The sequence below is a fragment of the Cardiocondyla obscurior genome, linkage group LG12 (genome assembly GCF_019399895.1).
Source record: "Cardiocondyla obscurior isolate alpha-2009 linkage group LG12, Cobs3.1, whole genome shotgun sequence".
NCBI classification, from domain to species: domain Eukaryota; kingdom Metazoa; phylum Arthropoda; class Insecta; order Hymenoptera; family Formicidae; genus Cardiocondyla; species Cardiocondyla obscurior.
The window spans coordinates 3,357,572-3,381,751 of NC_091875.1; the positions used below are offsets into that span (position 1 = coordinate 3,357,572).

The following is a 24,180-nucleotide window of genomic DNA, read 5'->3' on the forward strand; positions in this document are numbered from 1 at the left end:
ACGCATGTGCGAAAATTAATTAAAATCATCATCCGAGAATGATCGAGTAGTCGATCGAGTCTGAGAAGCTCGATCGAGAAATTTTATAAAATTGAAAATTTATAGAAAATTTGTAGAAACTGATTTCTTTAATACGATCTTCCTTTTTATACGGATCTCGATTTACAATTCCCGAATCTTAAGCCACCGTCGCAAATACATCGAGAAAGGTTAGAAAGATCGATGACATAAATTTTGGTGGTTTCGAAATAAGCCGCTTACCAAACGCTCCCGGCGCTACCGTCGCCGCAAAGCCGAGAGAAAGGTTAGAAACAATTTGAACAAAATGACAATTTATTTGTACTTGTTCGAATTTATGATACGTGAATAAAAATGACAGTTAATTATTCAAGTTATTTATTAAAAAACGTTCACGAAAATTTTGTCTTACCAATTAATGGGAAAATATTTTTGGTGCAAGGGGATTATGAATTCTGGCATTACAATTGCGATGGTTTTAACGACAGGGTAAGTCATTGATTGGGATAAATTAAAATTTCTAAATTATTAAAATAGATACGACTTACTTTCAGGGTTGGGGATGCGGATATAGAACATTGCAAACGATCTGTTCATGGATCATAAGTAATGAGAACTTAGAAAAGATTGTTCCAAGCATTAATGAAATACAAAAGACTCTTGTCACAGTGGAGGATAAAGATAAAACATTTATTGGATCAAGAGACTGGATAGGAAGTTTCGAAGTCAGTTTAATTCTTTTATTATACGTAATAAATTTTAAATTAAACAAAACATTATTTTGATTATACATATATTGTAGGTGTGCATTGTTTTAAATCAACTTTACAATGTTCTGAGCAAGATAATTCACATTTCAAGTGGAAAGGACTTAATAAATCATGTGGATAATATTAAAAGGCACTTTGAGCAATTTGGCAGTCCAATTATGATGGGTGGAGACAGAGACTGCTCCAGCAAATGTATAGTAGGATTACATATTGGAAACCCAAGTGTATACCTGTTAATTGTGGATCCCCACTTTGTTGGAAAGGCAAAAAATGCCGAAATCTTACAAAAAGATCAGTGGGTAAAATGGCAAAACTTAAACGAGTTTGACGATAGCTCGTTTTACAATTTATGTTTACCGCAATTAAAATATCGCGGATTAAACGATAAGTAATTTGATTATTTTTACAAAATAATAATTTAAAAAATTTTCATATAAAACTAATTATATAACGCTGTTAAATATTAAAATGTTGAATGCACACTTGACTACATTAATAGAATTAATAATAAATAATTAGATTTGATTAATACATAAAAGATACTGTAAAATATAACGATTCTCAATTCTTCTTGTCGAACTCGAGAGCATTTTAATCTGTATTTAAAACAAGACAAACTCCTTGAAATATCCAATGTGAAATATGTTCCCGAGTTGCTAGATTCGCTTCCAAGACTAAACCAACACCAAGGGCGTTTCGCCGATTCGACGTCGTATATACGGGAGTTTTAAATGTATTCTGCATAAAAAAAAAATATAATTACGTATTTTCTAATTCCGTAAATTAATTAATTAAAAAAAAAATACTTAAAAATATGAATAGCTTAAATCTTTCTGTCTAAAGTAAATTGTACCATTAAAACAAAAAAAAATTTTTTTTAATAGCAATTGTAAAAGTAAATACGTGAATTTGATACCTGTAACTTCAATCTATGAATTTCAGTAGGTATGATAGTTAATATTGGCAGTTCTTCAATCAAAACTTTCGGATACGATCTTTTTAAACAATGTTCTTTCATATCCCATCTGGCGCCTTCTAAATACAATCCGTACACGTAGCAGCCCTGTTTAAAACGAGAATAATAAAACAGGTGATATTGTAATATAACGCACTAATATTAATATAATAAATGTCATTCACTTGATCGGGTCTTTCTTCCACATCGTCAGGCTTAAAGAATTTAGACACAGTCGTATAAATGACGGAACGATCGAGAGGCCAATTATTTTTGCGGCAAGCCATTTGCATTAGAGCTGCCAGATAAGTTTCCGGGACATGCAAGCCGGACAGCCAGAGTACCACGGGTTCGTTTGCACCAGACTAATAAAAAAATATAATTGTTAATTACACGGAACAACAAAACGCACGCGTCACTTGCTGGTTTTTTTTCTTAAAAAAAATTATTTTACATTCACTAATATTTTCAGTAATATACTACAGATGAATATATTTACATAGTTTCGTTAAAAGTAACAAAATTCGTCCAAATTAAATAAGGTCTGACACGCTTTTTCGATATAAGAAAATTAACTCATTGGCAAAATCGCAGAATAACATTACGTTTATAATGCTTCATAATCATACCCAGTTCGTATATTGGTCTATTCTTTTTTGAAAATGGTCCATCCAGCCGGCAAGATTCTTTTGAGTATCTGGCGCCAATCTGGCCCATTTTTCAGGCAGAGTACCGTTATAAAGCGCCACAGAAATGTTCTCCAGTACTGAATCCATTCCAATCTCACCGGCAAATGCCTGTAATTGAAAATTATTTAATTTATAAAATAGTTGCTAAACTTTAACGTACTGAAACTATTAAATATAAGTATTTAAATTAAATCTACATATTATAGACGAAAGTTTTTAAATATTGAAGGTCTATTAACCTTTTTCAATTGGTGCAACGTTCTTGTAATCGTTTCTATTAATTTGTTAAACCTCTCCAATTCTTGAAACAGAACGATCGCAGTTGGTGTCACGGCCACACCAAAATTTCTCTTCACCTTACTAATATCATATGGCATGGGTATCCTTGCCAAGATTTCCTTTGCTACATTATCGATAAATTCATCTTTGTTGATACCGGTGACGCTTACGGCTAAAAATTTTACACTATTTATATAAAATGCTTTTGTATTTTATTGAAAGATAAAATTAACTCAGCAGTACTAACTCTCTTTATCCAAGCGGGCTATAAATATTTTTTTAAATTATATATCGTAATTTTATTACAACGCTACGATCAATATAAGTAAAAAAGTATTCTATAAAATTCCGAAGAAAATGAATAATATATTCGTACCGGTTTGCGGCTGAAGTTCTATAAGATGTCTCCATATTCTTTTAATTGCCTGCGTAAAGTGTTCGATTTCTGCGTTCGGATGCAATCCAAATACTTCCGGACTGTTCACTAGCGGCAGCTCGTCAATAAACCGTAAATAATCATCGCGATCTCCTTCTGGCGGTATCACGTAATCGACAAAGTCGTCTTTGTAAAAGTGAAACGGTTGAAACTCGTCGAAGAGAAAATCACCGAAATATTCATCCATGTACGTATTAGAAACGCGACGATCGTAACTGTCTATCACTCTTCCGCCGTACATTACCTGGTTATTTTTAAATATTTATTCACACAGTAAGTTTTCAAATTTAAAAAGTAATACAACAAAATTCAGAATAATTATAAAACGTTTGAACATATTAATTAAATTGTACTGGTAAAAAAAAAAGTATAATATGTGCAATTCAAACTTACTTCACCAATTAAATATTTCAGATTATTCCACGGCATTTTAGATTCCTTTATTGTCAACGCTTTCGTTAAATAAGTATCCAAGATAGTAACACACACATTAAAATCGGACTCGTTGAAATCATACTTCACATTCCATCCAATTTTGTTATACTTTTTTCTCTCCTGTGACGTTAAGAGTATTTTATTAAAGCTGTTTCGAAACTCGAACGTGCTTATCGACGTTTAATATTCGCTTACCTGAATAACTGCGTGATAAAACGTTAAAACGTAAATCAAATGCTTGTAAAGAGGATGAGGGCAGCTTTCTAAAATCTGCGGTCGCATGTTCAAATACGTGCTCTGCAAATTCAGCTTTAATCCACTCGGTGGTTCCGTCACCACTGCAAATAAATTTTAATAAAAAAATATAAAGTATGTATAACTACATCTTTTTGCTATACCTTTCAAAGATTGTTGAAGTATTCCAATTGGAAATTCAGAAGTGGGTTCTGTAGTGAGCCACAAGCGAAAGTCGGGATGAGGATTTTCTAAGTTTTCCACAATCTTTTCTAGATCCTTTGTGAAAGATAGTAACAAATGACAATTCTGGAGCATCAGCCATTGACCCCTCGTTATCGCCGTTTTCAATAATTCCATCGCGATCTATTATATAAATAAATTTTACCCGCAAGTCATAACTTTTTCAAAACAAATTTCTATGTTATATTTTTTATCTTACCTTGTCTTGATTTTGACCCAGCGAAAGGTATCTAAACTTTCCTCCACCGTAGCCGTGCCGATCGGCTAATTTTATTAACTCTGAAGTGGGATCTGAACCCGCACTTAGGATAAAAACGACAGGCATGGTCGATGTACTTTCTTTGAAAATCATGTCGAAGCTCATGTGAGGCGGCATGATATATTGCTCACCCATTATCTTTGTAATATAATTAATTATACCACGATATACACGATCCACGCGAAAACAGCGTATCAGCAACAGCGTCTCAAAATATGTTAATCGCGTTGTATAGTCACAAGGAATTTGCTCCAGCTCCGGCATGTCTGAATCGTACCACTAAAAAAGAGAATTAGTTTTATAATTATTCAATTATTTATCTTAATTTTATACTTTATAATGATAATAATCATCTTTACAGTAGTATAAATTAAATTGGTACAAACGATTAAATTACATTAATTAATTTATTATTTTGTGATTAATAATAATAGATTTGAATTTTTACCTTTTTCCACTCATCTTCGTAGTCTCGTAGCTCTTCGGGAAGCTGTTCAAACTTTTCTGGAAAATCATTTGCCAGTCTGAGAATATCCTCCCAACCTGATTCTGGTAGCCATTTAGTAGGGTTCAGTTTAAGCGATTTTTCCAGTACTGTGCTGCCTTTAGTAAAGAAGTCCAACTGTTTTTGATTTATATTACCTATACCTTGCTCTATTTTTACACAAATTTGCAGAGAAAAGAGCAGCTTGTGCCGCGCGAAGATGCCAGTGCAGCCGTAATCGTAAACGTTCTTTGTCAGTGTTGGAATAATGTTTTCTAATCGTTTGATAATTACCGAATCTGGTAACGATCTTTGTAACGAGTGAATAAATATTTTGACATAACTTGTCAATGAGTATTGATACATAGCGTTTACGGTGGCCATGTCAACCAGTACGGAAAAAAGAATTGCGCCTCGTTCTGCTATCGGACGATAGTTTTCGCGAAGTTTATTTATATCGAACGAAGTGACTTTCGCGAGAGACAGCTTCTTCATCACCTCATCAGCATTAGATTTAATATTTTCCAAGGTTTCAATCAGCTCGATGTTATCTACCATGCTGCGTTCGTCAGCAATCTCGATTAAAAGACTGTCTTCTAACTGTTGCAATAAATTCTTATTCTCACTAGTCTCGAAAATTAATGTTTCACGTTGCTCCTCAATATCCGGTCTTTCAGTTCTTACTACCACCGATAAAAGTTGATTTTCTAAACCCTGTGGAAAAATATTTCATAAAAATTTTAATTTTAGAACTTGACAGTCTTTTAAATTAAAAAAAAAAAAATTATCTAAATAAAACACAATACTAGTTTAATGATAATTATACATCATATCATAATTACAAGTTATGATTAAGTAATTATAATTGTATCATAAATTTAACTTACTGCTGTAGTAACTATATAATTAATAACGACTGCCTTGGCGTATAAAGCAGGATTCAGCATAGGATTGGACACTTTCGTTGTTAAATATATTCGAAATCGTGGATTGTAATTTATTTCTTTATCGCCAAGAATAATAAAAGTACGTCCTGCAATAGCTACAATAGATGCACCAACAAAATTAAAACATTTTCCAAGCTTTCGCGCATTGCAGTTCTATTAATCTATAAATTAATTTTAAATTTTATAACTTACTCTGAATATTTCGCGATAAGACGTTATTTAAGATAGAATCAACCTCGTCGGCATCTTGGACAAGAACAGGTAGACCATATTTGATAGCCAATTCGATTTGCCTCAAGAAATCCGCATCAGTAAAAGAAAGGATCTTTAAATTATTTTTCTGTTCCCTCTTTCTAATCCAATTTAATGCTTGTTGCTGAGGATCAATACAAACCGGAAATTTGATTGCTTTTAAAGTCAATATGCCGTTTTGTATGGATAATTCGTCCGGTGGAAGACCTTCTGAATTCCATCTGCAAATCGTAAAATTTTAAATATTACAGATTAATGTTTGCTAAATTAGATAAATATATTTATAGTAAAAAAAAATAAAAAAAAAGAATAAATATATCAATTTTATTTACCTGCTAATTTCAATGTCATCGCTTAGTTGTGTTTCGAAATTGAATGGCTTAGATAAAGGTAAGTTTTTTTCCAAGATGCTTCTTTCCCAATCGCGATACATTTCATTTCTAAACTCATAGGAGAAGGGACCACTGTAAGCCAAAAAAGATGCTCCGAGCAAACAATTCCCCGTTATTTTTTCCATGTCGTCTTGAAGAACCTCAAGATCCTTTCGCCACCTTTCATTTTCGGAGGATAATCCGGAAATAAGCTTATTAGCCGCCAAAAGACGTCGCTGTAATAAATCTGTTTCAGCCTGAAGATTCTGTCGCTCAGACATTGCGACATCGTATTTCGCGTTCAATTCCTGAATTAATTGTTCTAATCGCTTCAATTCTCGTTCTTCTTTTTCTAACGCACGTCTGGCTTTTTCAGATTCCGTTTCAAGCGCTTGAACTCTATCAATCTTTGGCTTCACCTAAATTGAACGAAAAATTAATTATCAACATATATATATAATTAATTATTTAATTTTAAATGAAATGTCTACGCAACATATAAGAGATTAGATTGTAATAAAAAAGAAACAATATTTTAAGAGCAAAAATTAATAGATAAATTACTAAAGTGTTATTAATACCTCTCTGTAGACAGCACAATAATCCAAAACAGCAAGTACAAATTTATATAAACCGTATCCCGCTTGACTTATAGCTTGCATTTGATCTAATTTGTCTGTCCTTTTTAAATGCGCTCGCACTGCTTGTTGTTGTCGCAAAGTGATCTGATCGCAGTTCATCTCTTGCAAATGTCTTAAGAAATAAGGATCGCTCATCATACCTTTCGCTCCTTTCCACGATACGTCCTTAACGCCTCGAAGTATTGCAATGCATTCCGAAACAATCTGTACCGGTTCAGGCGGAGTGGCAAAGGATCTAAAATTATCATTATTCATACTTTAGCTTTAACGTCTTCTAGTTAAAATTCTATTAAATCTTTCTCCTCAAATTTTTTGAAATTTAATGTTAAATATTTGACAAGTACATTTTAGAAATTTAAACAACTAATTTTTATGCAATAATCATAATCTATATCCTATCTTAAAAAATTGGTGTGACGCGTAAATTAGATGTTAATCGTTACCGCTTAAAACCGACGCTGATTAATTTTCTCTCGCTTGGTTTGTTTCACAGCTGTCGAGTCGGCGATTTTGAGGTTCGATTTAATTTTAATATTTAATTAATATGTCCAGGCAAAGACGGTCTTCGCGATTTTCAAGATCGAGGACGACCTGGTGGAAGAAGTACCGTCTTTGTCTGGACATACTAATTAAATATTACAATTAAATCGAACGAGAGTAACGAATAGATAGCCGCGGGGCGGGGCGGGGGGACCGGAGGGGGACGGGGTGAGAGCGAGCGCGAGAATACGTGTTGCGCGCAAGGTATATTCCCCCACCACTCCCACTCTCGCTCTGTCCTTCTCCAGCGGTCGCGCGAGCCACACGTAATACTACGCACTGCACAGCAGCCACGTGTGTCCGTACCGGGAGTAATTCGCATTTGCGTTAGACGAAAACCTCGCGGATACGAGAACTACATTATCCGTGTAAGGAGAGCACGTGTGATCGTCTCCTTTCTTTAAAGTACGCACTACGCAGCGACTGCGTGTTTGTGCCGTGTCGGTCGTTTCGGGAGTTTCGTACAGTATTCGGACGTAATTTTTTGGCGTGGCTTTATTTTAAACGCGAGTGCGATATGATTTTTTTGATTGTAAAATCACGGTCGGGGTGTTCGCGAGTGACTTGTGCGCGGAAGGATGACTCGACACGTCCCATCTGAGAGGAGGAGCAGGCCTCGGATAGGCATCAGGCATCGGCGGAGCAACTTTTAGGTAAGCATTAATTTTTTTTAATTAAATCTTTATTTAAAAAAAATTGTTACGTTTTTTTTTGTTAATTTTATTAATTTACTGGCACGTCTACAGTAACATTTTCTTTTTTATGTTACAGTCACCGGCAGAAATCTACGACTCCGCTGAAGCAGTTTGGTGAGTCTCATAATTTTTTTTTTTTCGTAGTTCGTAATTGGGATCGTTTAAAAAATAGCGTGCGCATAATTTCTTCTAGTCTTGTTTTAAAAAATTAGTGTAACGCGGCGAATTAGTTGTTAATTAATGAAATGGTATACCTTATTTCGGTGATATCCGCTTTATCAAGTTCTTCCAATGCAAGTTTGGCCGTATCGAGAGCTGGTTGTGCTTCAGTTAAGACCTGTCTGGCTTCAGTTTCCTCCTTGAAAATCATATTCTTCTTATCTTCAATTTCTATCCTCTTTTCTTCGCTTAGATTTTTCTTATCCATTACGGCATTCGTGCTTTCGCCAATAGATGTGAGCAGCTGTTCGCAGCTTTTCGTCTGATCATCTACTTTGATTCTTTGTACAGCTAAAACTTGATTTAATTCCGTCAGAGTTTCCGAAGCTTCTATAATTTTTTGCAGACCTATAAAACAATAAATTATATAAAAATAAAGAATTGCTTATTTTATCGGAAAATGTATAATTATAATTTTTGTAGAATAAAAATAAAAAATGCAAAAAATATAACTTTTACAAATATTATAACGTAATACGAGTATTATTTATAAAGGAATATGTAATAAAAAATAAGTTTCTACAAAAACTGATACCTCCGGAAAGACGCGCGCAGCGGAAGTTAATAAAATTTTTCTTTTCTGTCAACAATTTTAAATAAGTATTAATAAAGTCCAAGAAATGCTTTGGCGTGACATAATTTCGTCGTCTTAGCTTTGTCGCAAAGTCCACTGTATATTGCAACACAGATGTATGTACATACACGATGTGATTCACGATCACTTCTCTATATTTTTGTAGTACAATCGGGTTCTAGAAGAAAAAAATATCTCTTATTTAATGTTTGAACGTTCCTTCGTCGTTTTATCTATGCTTACATCTCTGAGAAAAACATTTGCAACTGCTACTAAAGCTTGCTGTGGCCACGGAAACATCCAGTCTATGATAGTGTTGTTAATTAAGCCAGGATAATTGCGGCATCGTATTCGTAGAGCATCTTCTAATGGACTCATTGCTAGCGCTATCCGCAAATTCGTGGTGCACATTTTACCAAAATATGACCAGACGCTTTTTCTGAAAAATTATATATTAAATATGTATTTTAAGAACTCGAAAACAAAATTAAAATACAAAATGGCTCACTTTGAAATATCAAAGCCTGATTTAACTGCTGCATCTCTACATAAAGTGATAATCGTGTCTTTTTCCTCGTCATTAAAAAGAGCCGGTACAAAGCCTGTTGTTAACATGTTGTTCACTAGCTCGAGAAAACCTTCGTTCTTAATGTGGGCGGATGTGAACATAAACATAATCTTTTTATTTTCTAAGCCGACCATATTATATAGATTTTTCATGTCTTCGCGAAAAGACGATTCGTTATATCCTCGACTTAGGACGATCTGGAAAAGCTGATAACCGGCAGCAAAAGATGCCAACTTTATTATAGATTTCTTGCCGCTTCCATCCATACCGATAATTAGCACGTGTCCTCGATGCATTCGAAGTGCACGGTGTACTCTAGTCAAATGTTCAAGCGCATCATTGAATAGAACCATTTGCAGCTTAGTTCTATTTTTTTCGTTATATTCTTCAAAAATCTATAAGTACAAATATTCATTAGACATATAATATTTTTCAACATATTGATTAAACAGTAAAATTTTTTATGTTGTTTGAATAGTATTTTAAATAAATTATTAACTTAAAACTAAAAAATGTTAAAAAAAAATGCATGACCTCTTGAAACAAGCTGTAAACTGCTTCATAATCCAATAAATCTTCGTAAAACCTAGGTTCATCTTCGTTGCAGGCATTTCTAAAATCGCCATAAAACATCGGGTCTCTTAAAGTGTATTGAATCACTTCAGGTTCTAGTTCCCAGTAATTTCGTATTCGTTTGTTCAGTTGCTCAATTATTAAATTCTCGTCCTGGAACAATAAAGCTATTTAAAAATGAAACTTTAATAAACTAAAAAAAAGAAAAAAAGATTTATTACTTGCTTGCTAACGAGACGATCGCATATGACCCTGGTGATCTCATTTCTCCAAAGTCTAACAAATTGCTTTATGTCTGGAAAATAGTCTGGATGGCTTTGAAGCAATCCAGCCATAATTTTTGAGAGATCCCGCATGTTAAAAATATAATGGAACTTGGACGGCGTCGGCAGTAATTCCTTTCTAACTATCTGAATAGTGTTACATTATTGATATTTCTTTTTAAAGAATAATATCTTTTGAAAGAATAATACCTTAACTTATCAAGTATTACCTCGTAAAACTCCAACGTCAATTGTACGAGTCCGTTCGCAATAGATTGAACTACCTCTGAAAAGATTTGCAGATGTCCGGATAGTATGCTAGTATAAATGTAATTGAGAGTTTCCTTCGTTGGAAAAATAACGTTATAAATTGAGAACATCGAGATAAATCGTGGGTCAACTTCGTTTCTACTGCCGCCGGGTTTTCCCATGGCTGCTAAATAATCTGCATAAAAAGTGCAATTGTAAAATATCAATTAATTTTCTATAATTAATGTTTTGGCTTTTAAAAAAAAGCAATAAATTTAAGAAATATTTTACGTATACTTACAAATGTCTTTCAAATACTTCCAATTAAGATCACGTCCACGATCGTAAAAACCGCCTCTTTCAAACAATAGTTTAAGAAATGCGATGGGTTGTTGAGTTCCATAAATATCCACAATAGGCATATTCATATCGTCGATAAAGACTACTAATTTCTTTCCAGGCGGTGCTCCGAATACTTCTCTCGATCTTTTCTCCACTGCCGATTCGAGAATTCTTTGTATGTCTATCGAAGTGGTTCTTGAGGAAAAATTAATTAAGAGTTGTTCCTATTCAATGTCGCAATAAATTGTTAATAAGTATAAAATGTTTTCACCTTATCACACATATTTCTTATATATGTGTTATATTAATTATTAAAACTTTCATTATTATTTTTTATACTCACGTGCTTTTCGGGATTTAAATTCCTTAGAAACTCATGAATAATGGCCGTTTTCGATGTGCCAATTTCTCCAATCAATAACACCGGTCTCTGTAGATTCTTCATAAGATTTATAAACCATGTGGTACGCAAAGTATCAATCGTCTGCACTAAAATGTCCGAGAAGTTTTTTTCTCTGTCGTGATAATATTTCGGTACCAACCACTTCCATGCTATCCAAACTTTTTTTTTAATATCAAATGTGTAATCGTAGATGGTTGGAAAAGACACAGGTATATATCCTGAGTGAACGTGCAATATACATATATAAATATATATTTCTTTTTCAATTAATAAAAAAGAAAAGTGCATTAATCAAAAAATTTAATGTTAACTTTAGTTCATTCTATCAAACTTACTAGTAGTAGCTGGTTTAGCAAGTGTATCCTGCACTGGTATAAGTCCACATATTTTTTTTATATATTCATCAAATTTAAAGCGATCTTTTTTTATAATTGATGCGCCGAACGACCAATAACACGCTTGAATGCATATTGCTTCCCAAAGCCTTTCTTTGCTTATTAACGAATCATCTTCTTTTTTTTGGTCATCTTCTGACTTTTTTATTGCCGAATCATCTTTTAACAATGACAGTAAGCCATCAAATACGTAACAGAATTGAATTACCTTAAAAAATCACACAAGATAATTATAAAATACGATAAAAAAGCGAATTAGCGACTTCTAAAATTTTTAATTGAGACATAACTTTCGCTCTTTCCTCGTCCTTTGCAAATATAACACAGGAAATACAACGCTACAATTATAATTGTCGATAAATTGATAAAGTCAATCGAGCGGTTACCATATTGAGTTCAGTTTGAGGTACAATCGTCCGAAGTGGTTCGACCACTTGAAGGCCTGACATTCCTTCGTTAATGAACTTTATTAAACCGTGCACGTATTTCTCGCATATTCTTTGGAGAAAATCTTGGTCAGAATTGCTTTGGGCTTGTATCCATTTCTTCATATACGGCTCGTAGCCTAAGTTCCTCGGATCTACATAGACCATACCTGCTCTCGAAACTGTTGCAGGTGAAGCGTACTGCAAGTCACCTACCTTAATAATTAATTTGATTAAAACATAAATTGTCTTTCACAACATAAAACTCAATATTATATCTAAATTAAGCTACCTCAAAGAGTAGACTGCAATAATTCTGCAATTTGATTCTCTCTTGGTTGGCTAACGTCAACAGCTTGTTGTCATCCATTACCGAATTCATGTTTTCGATCCACAATGCATCGACATCTCCGTCGAGAAGTATGTATCTTCGTTCATCTTTGCCAGAATCTAGTGGGCGATTTATTTCGCGAAAAGTACTGCTCAGGAGACCATCCGTCCAATCACGTGTCGTAGGTTCTAGCTTTCCATACAATTCAACGACGGTGCAAGCCTTGATCAAATTAAAAGATTGAAAGACATAATAAATTTAAAAAATTTACGACAAAAATTAACAACACTATTATTAATTAATAAGTACTTTAGGATTTAAAATGTGTAGCTTCGTGGGTATACCAAGGTGCGTCTGTGCCTTGCAAAGCGTTTCGATAATTACTGTCTTACCACCACCGGTAGGACCGATAATCATTGTTGAATGCCTGGTCATCATTACTTCATATAATTGAATTATTTTATCGATCTGCGGACAGTATTATTAAATATTTATTTTAATTTAAAATCTATTATATAAATGAGTAGATATATTTAATTTAGTTTGATTAAAAAAAAACTTACTTGCTCGGGTAAAACAATATAGCCATGTTCTTTTAATACGGCCTCAACCGCTTCGTTAAAATCTGGATAACGCATTCTGGGACAATCTAAGTCAGGAAAGAGATCCCTAATCAAACTCAGAAAAAGAGGCACGTCGTCGTATGTAAATTTAGGTATGTTCATGTCTCTGAGGGCTCTCATCAGCACAACATTTTCAGCCAAATTATCGGAAGTTCTTTTTAGCTGACCAGCCATATTAAGCACAGATTTGAGTGCTCTCAAACCAAAATCGTAATGCGTTTGTTTGCTAAGCTGTGCGCTTGCCATTTTATAGAGAACAGTCATCTTTTTAGCGAGTAGCTTTGCTGTTAGGAAACCGGCACTGAACAGCTTGATTTGGCAGATTAACTCATTATCTGGTACTATGCAGACTACTGGTCTAAATAGGGCTTTAACAGATTCCGGTAACTCCGTACGACCGGCGTATCCTGGATTCATGGTGATAAAGATCCCTACTTTCGAGTCCAACGCGATATCTTGTTCTTCAAACTTTTATAAAATATACTTTTGTTATTACACAGTATAATATAAATATATTACAAATAAAAATCGATTCATTATGCAATATTAAAAAATATAAAAATTAATATATTTTAATTTACTAAATATTTCAAATAGAATATTCTATTATTCGTTAAGTTATTTTGTTAATTTACTATGATAAATAACTCGTATTTTAATGTAAAGAAGTTCGTGCTTTCTAAGTTTTAGTAGAATACATACCGTGAATCTTTGAGCCTTATTTTGCAGTGCTGTGCGTATAGTTTGTAATTGAGTCGAAATAACAGAGAGAACAGAACTGTCGATACGATTAAACTCATCAAAGCAACCCCATGCTCCACACTGTGCAAGACCACTTAAAATCTTTCCGATTGTGATATAATCCATTCCCTCGCCGCAGTTAGTTACAATGCATAAGAGACCCAAGGCTTTTGCTAAATCTTTAACCGTTTCGGTCTTTCCAGTTCCAGCAGGACCTTAAAATTTAAGATGCACTTCTTTCAGCTACTAATTAATAAATAATTAAAACGAGAATAAATTCGAAAATATTAATTTTGACCTAATATCTTCATTAAAAAAAATATTTATTCATAATTATGATATGTAACAAATATATAAAATTGTTTTATTACACTTGGGACACATTTAAGATCAATTAAGTCGCTATTATATTTGACTAATACTCGATAAATTAAACCGACACGTGCATTTGCTTCACATACCTGCCGGTGCACCGCCCAAATGCATTGAGAGAGCTTGTGTGATGGTGAGGTATATCCTATCTGTCAGAGGCGTAATGACTAGTCTACCATTAAGACCCATATATTCATAACCATATTTAAAAGTGCCTGTACATTGGTTTATCCATACATTATCCAGATCATGATCCCAATAAAATCTGTGTGAAAAAAGTAATTCGTTATAGGTAATAATTATGAAAGTATAATATATAATATGTATATATATAATTTCTTGATACATCGTAAATTTTTTAACAAAAATATATTACCTTAATTGACTTTCCCATTCAAATTCAGTAGGAACCACAATGCTGTCTCTAACAAAACTTTCAATAATATCGCGAATGTGAACATCGATGGTCAGAACCATGTCAATCTTTTTTCTGTCGTTATTTGTAAGAGTGCCGGTGCCCATTAATGTCACCACTTCGTCTAGTTGAGTATTGAGTTGCTGTAAATACTGTGTAGGCAAGAAAAAATTAACTTTTCTATTTATTTATTCTTTATTTTTACATCTTACGTTACCTCTTTCATTGCGCGTTTATCTCCCTCGGATATCTTGTCAAAGACATTCTCGACTTCTGCAGTCCACCATATCTGATTAGCTACGAGAATCATCATTCCTTGAAACTTAAGTATCCATTCAGTTCTCGGCATCTGCATCTATATTTATAATTACAATTATATAAAATTATAAAAACTGTAATATATAGAGTAAATCTTATGACTCAAACGTTTTACCGTACGAGACGAGTTATCGACTATACTGTACTGTTACTGTTAACTCGTCTGGTATGGTAAATCGTTAAGCTATTAAGATTTATCCTGTATATGTTGTAAAAAAAAGTTAATTTATAAAATTAATAATTATCTTCGAGTAACACATTAAAAATTAACAGAAAAATAGAAAAAATATTATCAAAAATTTTTATTTTAGAAAGATTGTGTGCGAAGGAATAAACAATTTAATATATACCTTTCCATAGTCGTACACTGCCTTTTTCGTTAGATATCGATTCGAATTCTTCATTTCTTCAAGGGCCAAGCCCATCCAGATTTCAATTTGATTTTCCGTGAACACGGGATTTCTAAAATCCATAATTTCTCTTTCACAAGATATGAGAGCCGTAGCCATCAATCTGTTCATATCTGACACCAACTCAAATTTATCGAGATTATCGAACATCTTTCCTACGTGCTCCTGAATTGCCATCGGGCTGCCACTGCCGAGAATGCCCAGCAATTCGTCGTCACTAATGAAATTAAATCTCGGAAATATAAGGCGTTTATTCCGCAAATATTCCGTCAAAGATTTTTGGCATTTTTCAAGAGCTGCCGCCATAGCTTCTAACTCGTCTTTCCGGCCTAAAGATTTAACAAATAAATATTTGTTTAAAGTATGCAATTAATTTGTTCTAGTTTACTGTATTTTTTTATAATAAATATTAAAAAAAAAATAATTTTAATAACTAAGATACAAATTGTATCTGTATAAATACCGTAAATCGTGCAACACTCTAAAACATTAAGCCGTTTCGACGTGTCAGTCATGATTTTTCGAAAGGTTTGATCAACGTTATCGAATCTTTTCGTTTCGTCCGGCAACTGCAAGCGAATGTCGCCGCCCACGAAAATGCCCTCGAGATACAGCCACTTTCGCTGAAGGTCCACCCACACTTCCAGAACTTCGGAGATCGTGTGCATCGTGCGTTCCCATTTTTGAATGACGTTGAGGAATGGTCCGACAAACTGCGAGGCTGCCATGCCGTGCACAGTCAACATGTTGTCTTCAAGCACCAAATTCAATTCGTCGAGTGGTCCCAAAATAAAACCACGATCTTCTGTACCTGAAAAATACAATCGTTAAATTATATGTCTTTCTTAAATTAATTAATTATTTATTTTTTTGTGATTAACATAAGTTTATTTTATTAATAGCAATTCAATTAAAATCATACATATACTTAAACATTAATAAGAATATCAATAAGTAATTCAATTTAGGTTTTGAATAAATACCTTTATAGTGTTTTATTACATCAAATTGTATCGATTTCCATACTTCTGCTAACTCTTTCAGGCCTCTTTCTATCGCGAGCTCCTTTACAGCATACATTACAATATCTTGCGCGACGTCTTGATACTTCTCCAATTCCATAGCAAACATATCTTCTAAAGTAAATCTGAAATATTTAATTATTTAATATATTTTTAAAATTTTAATTTTATAATATACATGTACTTAAAATATTTAAGAGTAAGTAAGCACGTTACAAAGCTTACCCTTCTATAATGGGTTTTTTTTTAGCCATGTTTAAACCACTTAAAATATTTTCAAATGTCTATGTATCAATATAATTTTGTAACATAAATACTAAACTATATGTATTTAAGTAAATTTTTGGCCATTAACGATCGAGTGTATCTCTCGTCACGATCTAAAACAGACTATGTCATAAAAATTGAGAAAATAATACATAATATATACTTATTAACATAAAATAAAAAATTATACACAAATTCCATACCATAATATTAATCTAAAACATAATTGCTCCTATAACGTCAATGTGTAATATTATAAATATTAATATTTTTAATTTATACGTATACCTTAAATTCATAAAATATTGCACATTAATGCAATTGAATTACGCGAATAAAAATAATACAAGTTAAAACATTTCGATATAATAAAAGATACAAAAACATTCACAGTCGTTGCACATTGCGCACGTTATAATAATTATTCTTCTATATTATTTTATATTATTTCTTTTTCGCAATTAAAATCCCTATGAGATTATTTTTTATTTGCACGCATAATAGCACTCGTTTAATTATCCGTCATCTGCACACCTGTCTGGGTCCATATCAAAATATTGTCCGGTTCTTCTCATCAATTCTTCCCAGTGTCTGTCGCGCATAGCTTCGTTTTTCAACTCACTGAAGAGTGGCACGGAATTCTTGAAGTTCTTCATGTTGGTTTCAAATGCGTGGCCGACATTCATACTTCTGATAGATTGCGGCAATCGTTGGAATTCTTTTAAGAAATATTCCATACCCTCGATAAGATGCTGGGGATTCAAATCCACCCACAAAGTCTTCGCCCAACCCTCTCGAGCGTTTCTCTGCTCTTCGTACAAATTGTACAACACCTCCATGCCTTTGTATTCCGTTCGAATCTCAACGAGAGTTGAATAGTCAGTGGACGGTAGGTCGAACAAATTTTCTAACTTCATCAAACTCGATTGTTTTTCCTCAAACTCGTTGATTAACTTGCCATATTTCTACAAATAAAAATAACCAAAAAATATAATATTGTTCCAAAAATATAAAAAAGTATTTAGAATTAAAACATTTTTTTGCCTTCTTTAAATTTTACATACATCTATTTTCTTTAATCCAAGTTCAAGATTGTCACCGATGCTTCCGGGACCGTGCATTTCGAAATCTTCAGCATACGTCGCGATCTCAATTAAAAACTGCTGAATCTGTTCTTGTGTCATCTCTGAAAACTTTTCTTTTGTGCTTTCTAAAGTCGAAGCTCTATAAAGCGCTTCGAGATATAATGATTCCCAATCGTGTTGTAATTCGTATGCCATTGTTTCATCCTCTAACGGAAAAACAATTCCATGGGTACGCATGGTTTGAAAGGACTCCTGATAACAAAGAAATTGCACCTCGGCTTGGATCGTCATATTTTTCACTTCGGCAATCGTCTGCATAATCGATACAAAACGATCCAGTCCGGTAATCACCAGTTCAATTTCGCCACGAAAAGTCTCGATTTGAGTTTTTAATTGACTCATAGCCAATACGGTATCTGACAGAAGATAATTTCCTAAAACCTGTTTCCATTCTCTCGCTTGACGCTCGATTTCTGATAAAAGCGGTTTCAGGTTGATCCTTTGAAAAAAAGAACCACAAATTAGCTTTAATTAACTTTAATAAATTATTTATTTTAAAATTTATTTGTTAAAAATAAGCTAGATTTTATATTTCCATAAATGTGAAATATTAAATTATCGATATTACTTTACCTTATACTGTTTATATCAAAATAAGGTGATACATCTTTGAGTTCCTCCAAAATGTTTTCGTAAAACGTAAATTTTTCGTCATATTGTAAAAGGGTAGGTTTTGTCGAAGCAAATTTTTCGCAAATCACATTTTTATCAAATGACCATAAGTTGCTGTATTTTTTCCATCTATGCAGATATCGCGAGCATTCCATCGAAATTCTGCATGCTGTGTCGTAAACCACTTTTACGAGTTCATTAACTATCTGCAATAATTTTAAATCTTAAGTTTTTTTACTGATAAAATTACCTTAAATATAGGTATTTATTATTAAATTTTTATTAAATTCCAAATGTAAATCTTTACTCAACTCGAATACTCATCACGTCTTCGAAGAAACTAAAATTAACTGAATCTTCCAAAAGATCCCCTTTCTGCGGTTTGCATTCTAAACATGTTCCATTCATCCATCTAGAAAATTCTTTTAGTCTTTCGAGCAGATCTCGCATATCGTGACAAATGGTGCTACAGATTTCATTGGGCGATGGACGCAATATTACTTCAGATGTTATTAACAATGCGTCCACTTGAAAGATTGGCTTGGCATCGTTTAATATTTTGTTTAAAACTTCCATGTTTCTTACCATACATCTAGAAAATAAAATAAATAATACTTCGTAAAATAAAAAATTAAATAAAAAAATGTTTTCTGTTAATAAAAAAATATATACATTATAAGGGCAGAAAAAATTTTCTTTTCATATTTTTCATATAAAAGCTGCATTGCTTGACTTGCTCCAGTAGAAGTGTTTAACACTAAACTCTCCAGCTTTATAAGCATAGGACTAACCGAGTGATAAGTCTTTAACATCGAAAATACTAATTCAGATCGTCGACTTTTTACTTCCATAAAGTAGTTCTATAAAAAAAAGTAATTAAATATATTAAACAATAAAATAGATTCCGTTATTTAAAATATTTAAAATAAAAGCATATTTAAAAAAAATTGTTTTCGTAAATATTATATGGGAAAAGCATTAATGTTTAACTATATTACAAAAAAAATTGCTTTACCGATACGTATTAATTTAAATTTTAATTCGAGATTACACATACGTACCTTACATGGCAAGAGATTTCCTGACTCGGCGACTTCTTTTTTCATCGAAAATAGATGATATGATTGTAATTCAGATTTGATTCGATTATCAAGCTCTTTCTTTATCTGTTTGACTTGCTGAACGATAGAGTTTAAGTTTTTCAATATCCCACGACAAGCGGTTGCATAATACGAAATACTGAGGGAATTCCAATTGAACCGCGTTACTCCAGGCTGAATATGCTTTTCGACGTCCTGTAGAGTTTCTTTCAAAAGTTGTATATCTGCTTTGTCCAACATATCCAAGATGTTTGTGTATTCACTGATCATCTTTGTGGTAATGTCGATATCCGCTCTTAGTCGATTTTTCTGAATTCCAACATCTCTTATAATTGCGGGTAATTCAAAGCCTAATTGTTCCATCACTTCTGCTTCTCTGATAACCTTGAATACCTCCCAATCAAAATTAATCTCAAAGCGTAGTTGACATTCTATTAAAATAGCTCCGCTCATAAATTCCGGCCAGGTGATTTTCGCACAAGCGTCGCATTTGTCGGGCACAGTTGCGATTTTAACGTCTTTTAAAGGTATTTTAGTATCAACTTTTACTTCCCGACGTTGTAACGTAGGAATAATTTTAGTGCCTGCAGCGACATTTTCAATTTCTGTGCTGGGTTTCAACATCAGATTGTCTATTTTTAATACAGATTCACACGGAGACGAAAGATTAGAACTTGTATCTTTACCCTTTACTTTTGATATTGCGTGAATCAATTCTTTCGCAACACGTTCCTCGTCTGAAAAAGTTAAAGCTACCGGAGAATCTCGTTCTACATGTATTATTCTCAACACACTTTTCTTCATAATGGTAGTTACCGTTAGCTGTGCATTGTCGAGCCACGCGTTTAATTTTGCTTTTTCAAAATCCTTCAGTTGCTTTGCAAGCTCGATATATTGACTGAACGCATTTAACTTAGATTTACTGTGCTTCAATTCGCCTACTTCCTGAAAAATCAACACAGATTTACGTAGTCTTTGAAACAACTGTTTCACCCAGAAAATGGCTCCAGCCATCGGTGGATGATATGTCAATAGCGGTGGGGCTCCTTTGCCACAATTAAATATATGTTCCACGGTGTTGATCTCCTTAGTAAACTGTTGCATAACGATATCAAATTTCCGAAGTAATTGCTGCTGAATAGCGACACGAGTCTTCATGTTTTTAAATTTGAGCAACATTTCCAATGCATTTTCAGCGTTGATTAACACCGTGAAGCATTCGTCGATGTAGAATTTGGCTTGATCTTCTAGGAACGTTACTTGTTCGTAAAACCATACGGTCAGTGCCTCCCAGTTTTCTCTGTTAAATGTATTGAAGATGTCGAAGTCGGCTCCTTCGATCGGCACTATTAACGCGTCCACTCGTTTTATCACAGCGTCAATTTGTGCCGGATCATTTATGATAGACTTTAGATCAGGCCCAAAGATGTTGTAGAAGTCTTGCAAGACGTCAGCGATCTTGTAAAGATCATTGCACACTTCGGCGATGTATTCTGTATTTAGGAAAAGACGTTTTTGATCGAATTCCCAGCGATCTCCTTTTCCTGATAGTTCGATATCCAGCCTGGTCTTTAAGTATGATCGCTTCCATTGTTTCAGCATTGCGCTAGCCATGCTCGTCTTCTGTAAAATTTCTTCTAAAGATTTTTTAAACAGCTGATTGATCGCTAAATTCTGTCTGACATTTTCGCAGAGCTGCCACGATATTCGATCCATTAATGACATTATTTTCTCTTCACGAGAATAATAACTTGACAGCACCCAGAGCATTCGTAGCCCCTCCATTAGTGATGGAATACATTCCGATATGGATTCAAATGAATCCGATTCGGTAATCAACTGTGATGTTATTAAACAATTATAATTTTTTATTAAATAATGAACTGTTAACGTATTCTTTATTTTATTTTATTTGATCTTTAGTATTAATTTAGTTTATTATTCTAGTTAAAATAAATATATAATTATACAATTACCTTAAAATATCTCAATAACGTTTGAATAAATTTATTGTTATCTCTGGCTTCTACATAGTGATTCCAGAGTTCTATCTGATAATGATGGAAGTTAGATGAGATAGGTGAGTGTGTTTGATCCAGAAGAGCAAGAATTCTTTTAACAATAGGCGTTTTTAACTGTTCAACTAACATTATTAATCTAATCTCGCAATTTTCCCAATATTGATGCTCCGCCATTGGTCCTTTCCCCCAGAATACTTTATTCTGGTTTGATTCAATTATCTGATTGATAATATAACGAAATGTAATATCTGATTAATTTATAACTTTGATTCTTTAAAGGAAAATTATTTCAACCAATTTTTATGTTTCTCAACAATTTAAAATACGCTGCATTATGATTTAAAATTATAAACATATTATATAAAAATATATATTATTTAATAAGTGAATTATTTACCTTCTGTATATGTGTTTCCCACGACGTAACTGTTTCGTTCATTTCTTTAACAATATTTTCATTTTTTAGCAACATATTATCTGTAAATTCAGGGTCATTCAGTTCTGAAATCTTCGGCATCGTCAGTAAGATATCGCCTTCGATATGTTCCAATGTCCTATTATTAAAATTAAAATACAAAATTGTTTTATTAAAGATAATAATATATAATTAAAAAATAAATAAAATATTTATTAATCATATTAACGCTAACCAGGTCGTTTTCTCAATTAAATTGTCAAGATAATCTAAAATATCTTTCTTGATTTGCTCGACCATTGGCTGTTTTTTTATTTCCCTCGAATTAATTGATTTGCTAGACTTGGATTCAGAAATGGAGGATTCGGATTTTTTATTGAGACCTTTGGAACTTGATTTCTGTTTTTGACTCTTTGAGATCTCATCTTGCAAAGTAACCATAGAAAGTGTAGCGTTTCCTTCATCATCTGCTTTTTCCGCATTTAGATCTTGTTGGGCTATTAAGTTGTTCCCTGTGACAAACTGAGATGGTCTTCTCACTTTTGACTGCATAAAAAAATGTATATTGTTATTATTAATCGATTAATTTTCATGATTAAACCAAAGTAATGTTATTTGGTATAAAAAAAAATTTTTAAAATAGCTGTAATTATATAAAGTTTTAAATATTGTAGTAGCAGATAAATCGTATTTCTAAATTCGTGTTCTTTTGAAATAAATAATATTTTATTAAAATTTATTATAAACGCTAGCAAACACTCGTACGTAAGTACAGAAGTTAATTTTTCGATATTACTTACAGTTTCTACATTTGTATTTTTCTCTTTTTTGTCATCAACATATGGAGCTCTAAATTGATTTTCCACTAATGGTTTAAATACCTGAAAATTAATTTTTACATTTGCATTTTTAAGACAAGACAAATTATTAATAGACTCACAATCGGTCGTAATTGTATAAAATAATGCTTACGCTGACTAAAATTCTATTCAAACAGGACAAGACTTGTCTGTCAAGTGAGCCGACAATTATATAATTCGTAATCTCGTTTAAACATTCTTCGTAAGTGTCGAAGGAAGGTATACTCTCGTCGCTAGTGCGCATAAAATAAAAGAACGTTACGTCCTGTAGATCAGTTTTATTGCTATCTATTTGGCCACATATCATGTGAAGCACAGGTACTTGACGAACTTTTTCCACCATTTTCTGCAACATCGATAGATCACATAATTTACGATCAATTACTTAATACCAATATTTGCAACTTCATTCAATAACTACATCATGTTTCTTTTAAGATTACGTATTATTTTAGCTTTTATTTAACCTTGGTTAAAATGTATTTGTCCTCTTCTCCTAACGGTGGTGCAGTTGCAGCAACAAAACTTGTATCTAAAAATAATTAATTACCGTATGCATTATTTTTAAAAACAAATCAAATCAATTTGTCAAAAAATTTCAAAACATCGAAATTGTAGGCTATAAATGTAGCTAACCAGATGCAGTTTTCAAATCTCCTTTTCTTTTAGAATAAGAAATAAAATCGCCACCGCCATTCTGTTCTCCTTCATCTTCCTCCTCTTCTTCCTCTTCCTCACTGGAGTCTTGTACACTGGATGTATGTAATGTGCTAGTACTCATTGCTGTACGACTAGCAATTGAACTGGTGTCTGCTTTGCTTTTAGCTTTACCCTTCTTACTTTTCTTTCTTTTATCTTTTTTCTTCTCATCATCATCACGTTTTTCCACTTTTCCTAACATTATTAACAATTAAACTTTAAAAATAGTAAGATTTATTAATAAAATACGTATATTTTTTTATACGTGATATGCATTAATTTTTTTACTACAAAAAATTTTTTTTTAACTTACTTTCTTCCCATAATAAAACCTCCTCCTGAAATACTTCATTGACATAAGTTTTATAGAAAAAGATTAGCTTTTTTTCTAAATCTGTCACTCCGAATAAATTCAATATAAGAAAGTTGAGTAGTTTGTCCTCAAAATATCGATTATTTGCCTAATAATAATTTAAAAAAATATTAATTTAAATTCATCTTTAAATTACGTATAAAAAAAACAATTACATTAATAAGTTTTTCAAATAAGTGTTCCTGATCCGTCAGTCC

The 24,180-nt window shown here is 32.8% G+C and overlaps 2 protein-coding genes across 2 annotated transcripts; one reads left to right on the plus strand and one right to left on the minus strand.

Annotated features, from left to right (window-relative positions):
* Window positions 1–31: 31 nt before the first annotated feature.
* Window positions 32–1,711, plus strand: Ufsp1 (UFM1 specific peptidase 1). Its single transcript, XM_070664847.1, has 3 exons — window positions 32–507; window positions 573–743; window positions 821–1,711. The coding sequence occupies exons 1-3, from the start codon at window positions 373–375 to the stop codon at window positions 1,178–1,180; spliced, it is 666 nt and encodes a 221-aa protein (XP_070520948.1). The 5' UTR covers window positions 32–372; the 3' UTR covers window positions 1,181–1,711.
* Window positions 1,180–23,779, minus strand: Dhc98d (Dynein heavy chain at 89D). The gene is made up of 49 exons (XM_070664848.1): window positions 23,548–23,779; window positions 23,379–23,443; window positions 23,024–23,257; window positions 22,852–22,932; window positions 22,287–22,597; window positions 22,034–22,190; window positions 21,592–21,855; window positions 19,577–21,454; window positions 19,188–19,375; window positions 18,828–19,107; window positions 18,477–18,721; window positions 17,823–18,342; window positions 17,293–17,723; window positions 16,453–16,616; window positions 15,933–16,280; window positions 15,410–15,798; window positions 14,959–15,096; window positions 14,703–14,893; window positions 14,416–14,591; window positions 13,916–14,169; window positions 13,154–13,681; window positions 12,900–13,058; window positions 12,552–12,812; window positions 12,221–12,475; window positions 11,775–12,042; window positions 11,380–11,657; window positions 10,996–11,260; window positions 10,676–10,890; window positions 10,404–10,592; window positions 10,144–10,335; window positions 9,550–10,004; window positions 9,285–9,480; window positions 9,003–9,219; window positions 8,503–8,815; window positions 6,954–7,248; window positions 6,334–6,791; window positions 5,942–6,222; window positions 5,690–5,844; window positions 4,767–5,516; window positions 4,259–4,597; window positions 3,981–4,182; window positions 3,778–3,920; window positions 3,541–3,702; window positions 3,088–3,391; window positions 2,672–2,883; window positions 2,373–2,540; window positions 1,929–2,108; window positions 1,705–1,851; window positions 1,180–1,526 (listed from the first exon to the last, which is right to left on the minus strand). The coding sequence occupies exons 1-49, from the start codon at window positions 23,690–23,692 to the stop codon at window positions 1,380–1,382; spliced, it is 14,193 nt and encodes a 4,730-aa protein (XP_070520949.1). The 5' UTR covers window positions 23,693–23,779; the 3' UTR covers window positions 1,180–1,379.
* Between the last annotated feature and the right edge of the window lie 401 nt (window positions 23,780–24,180).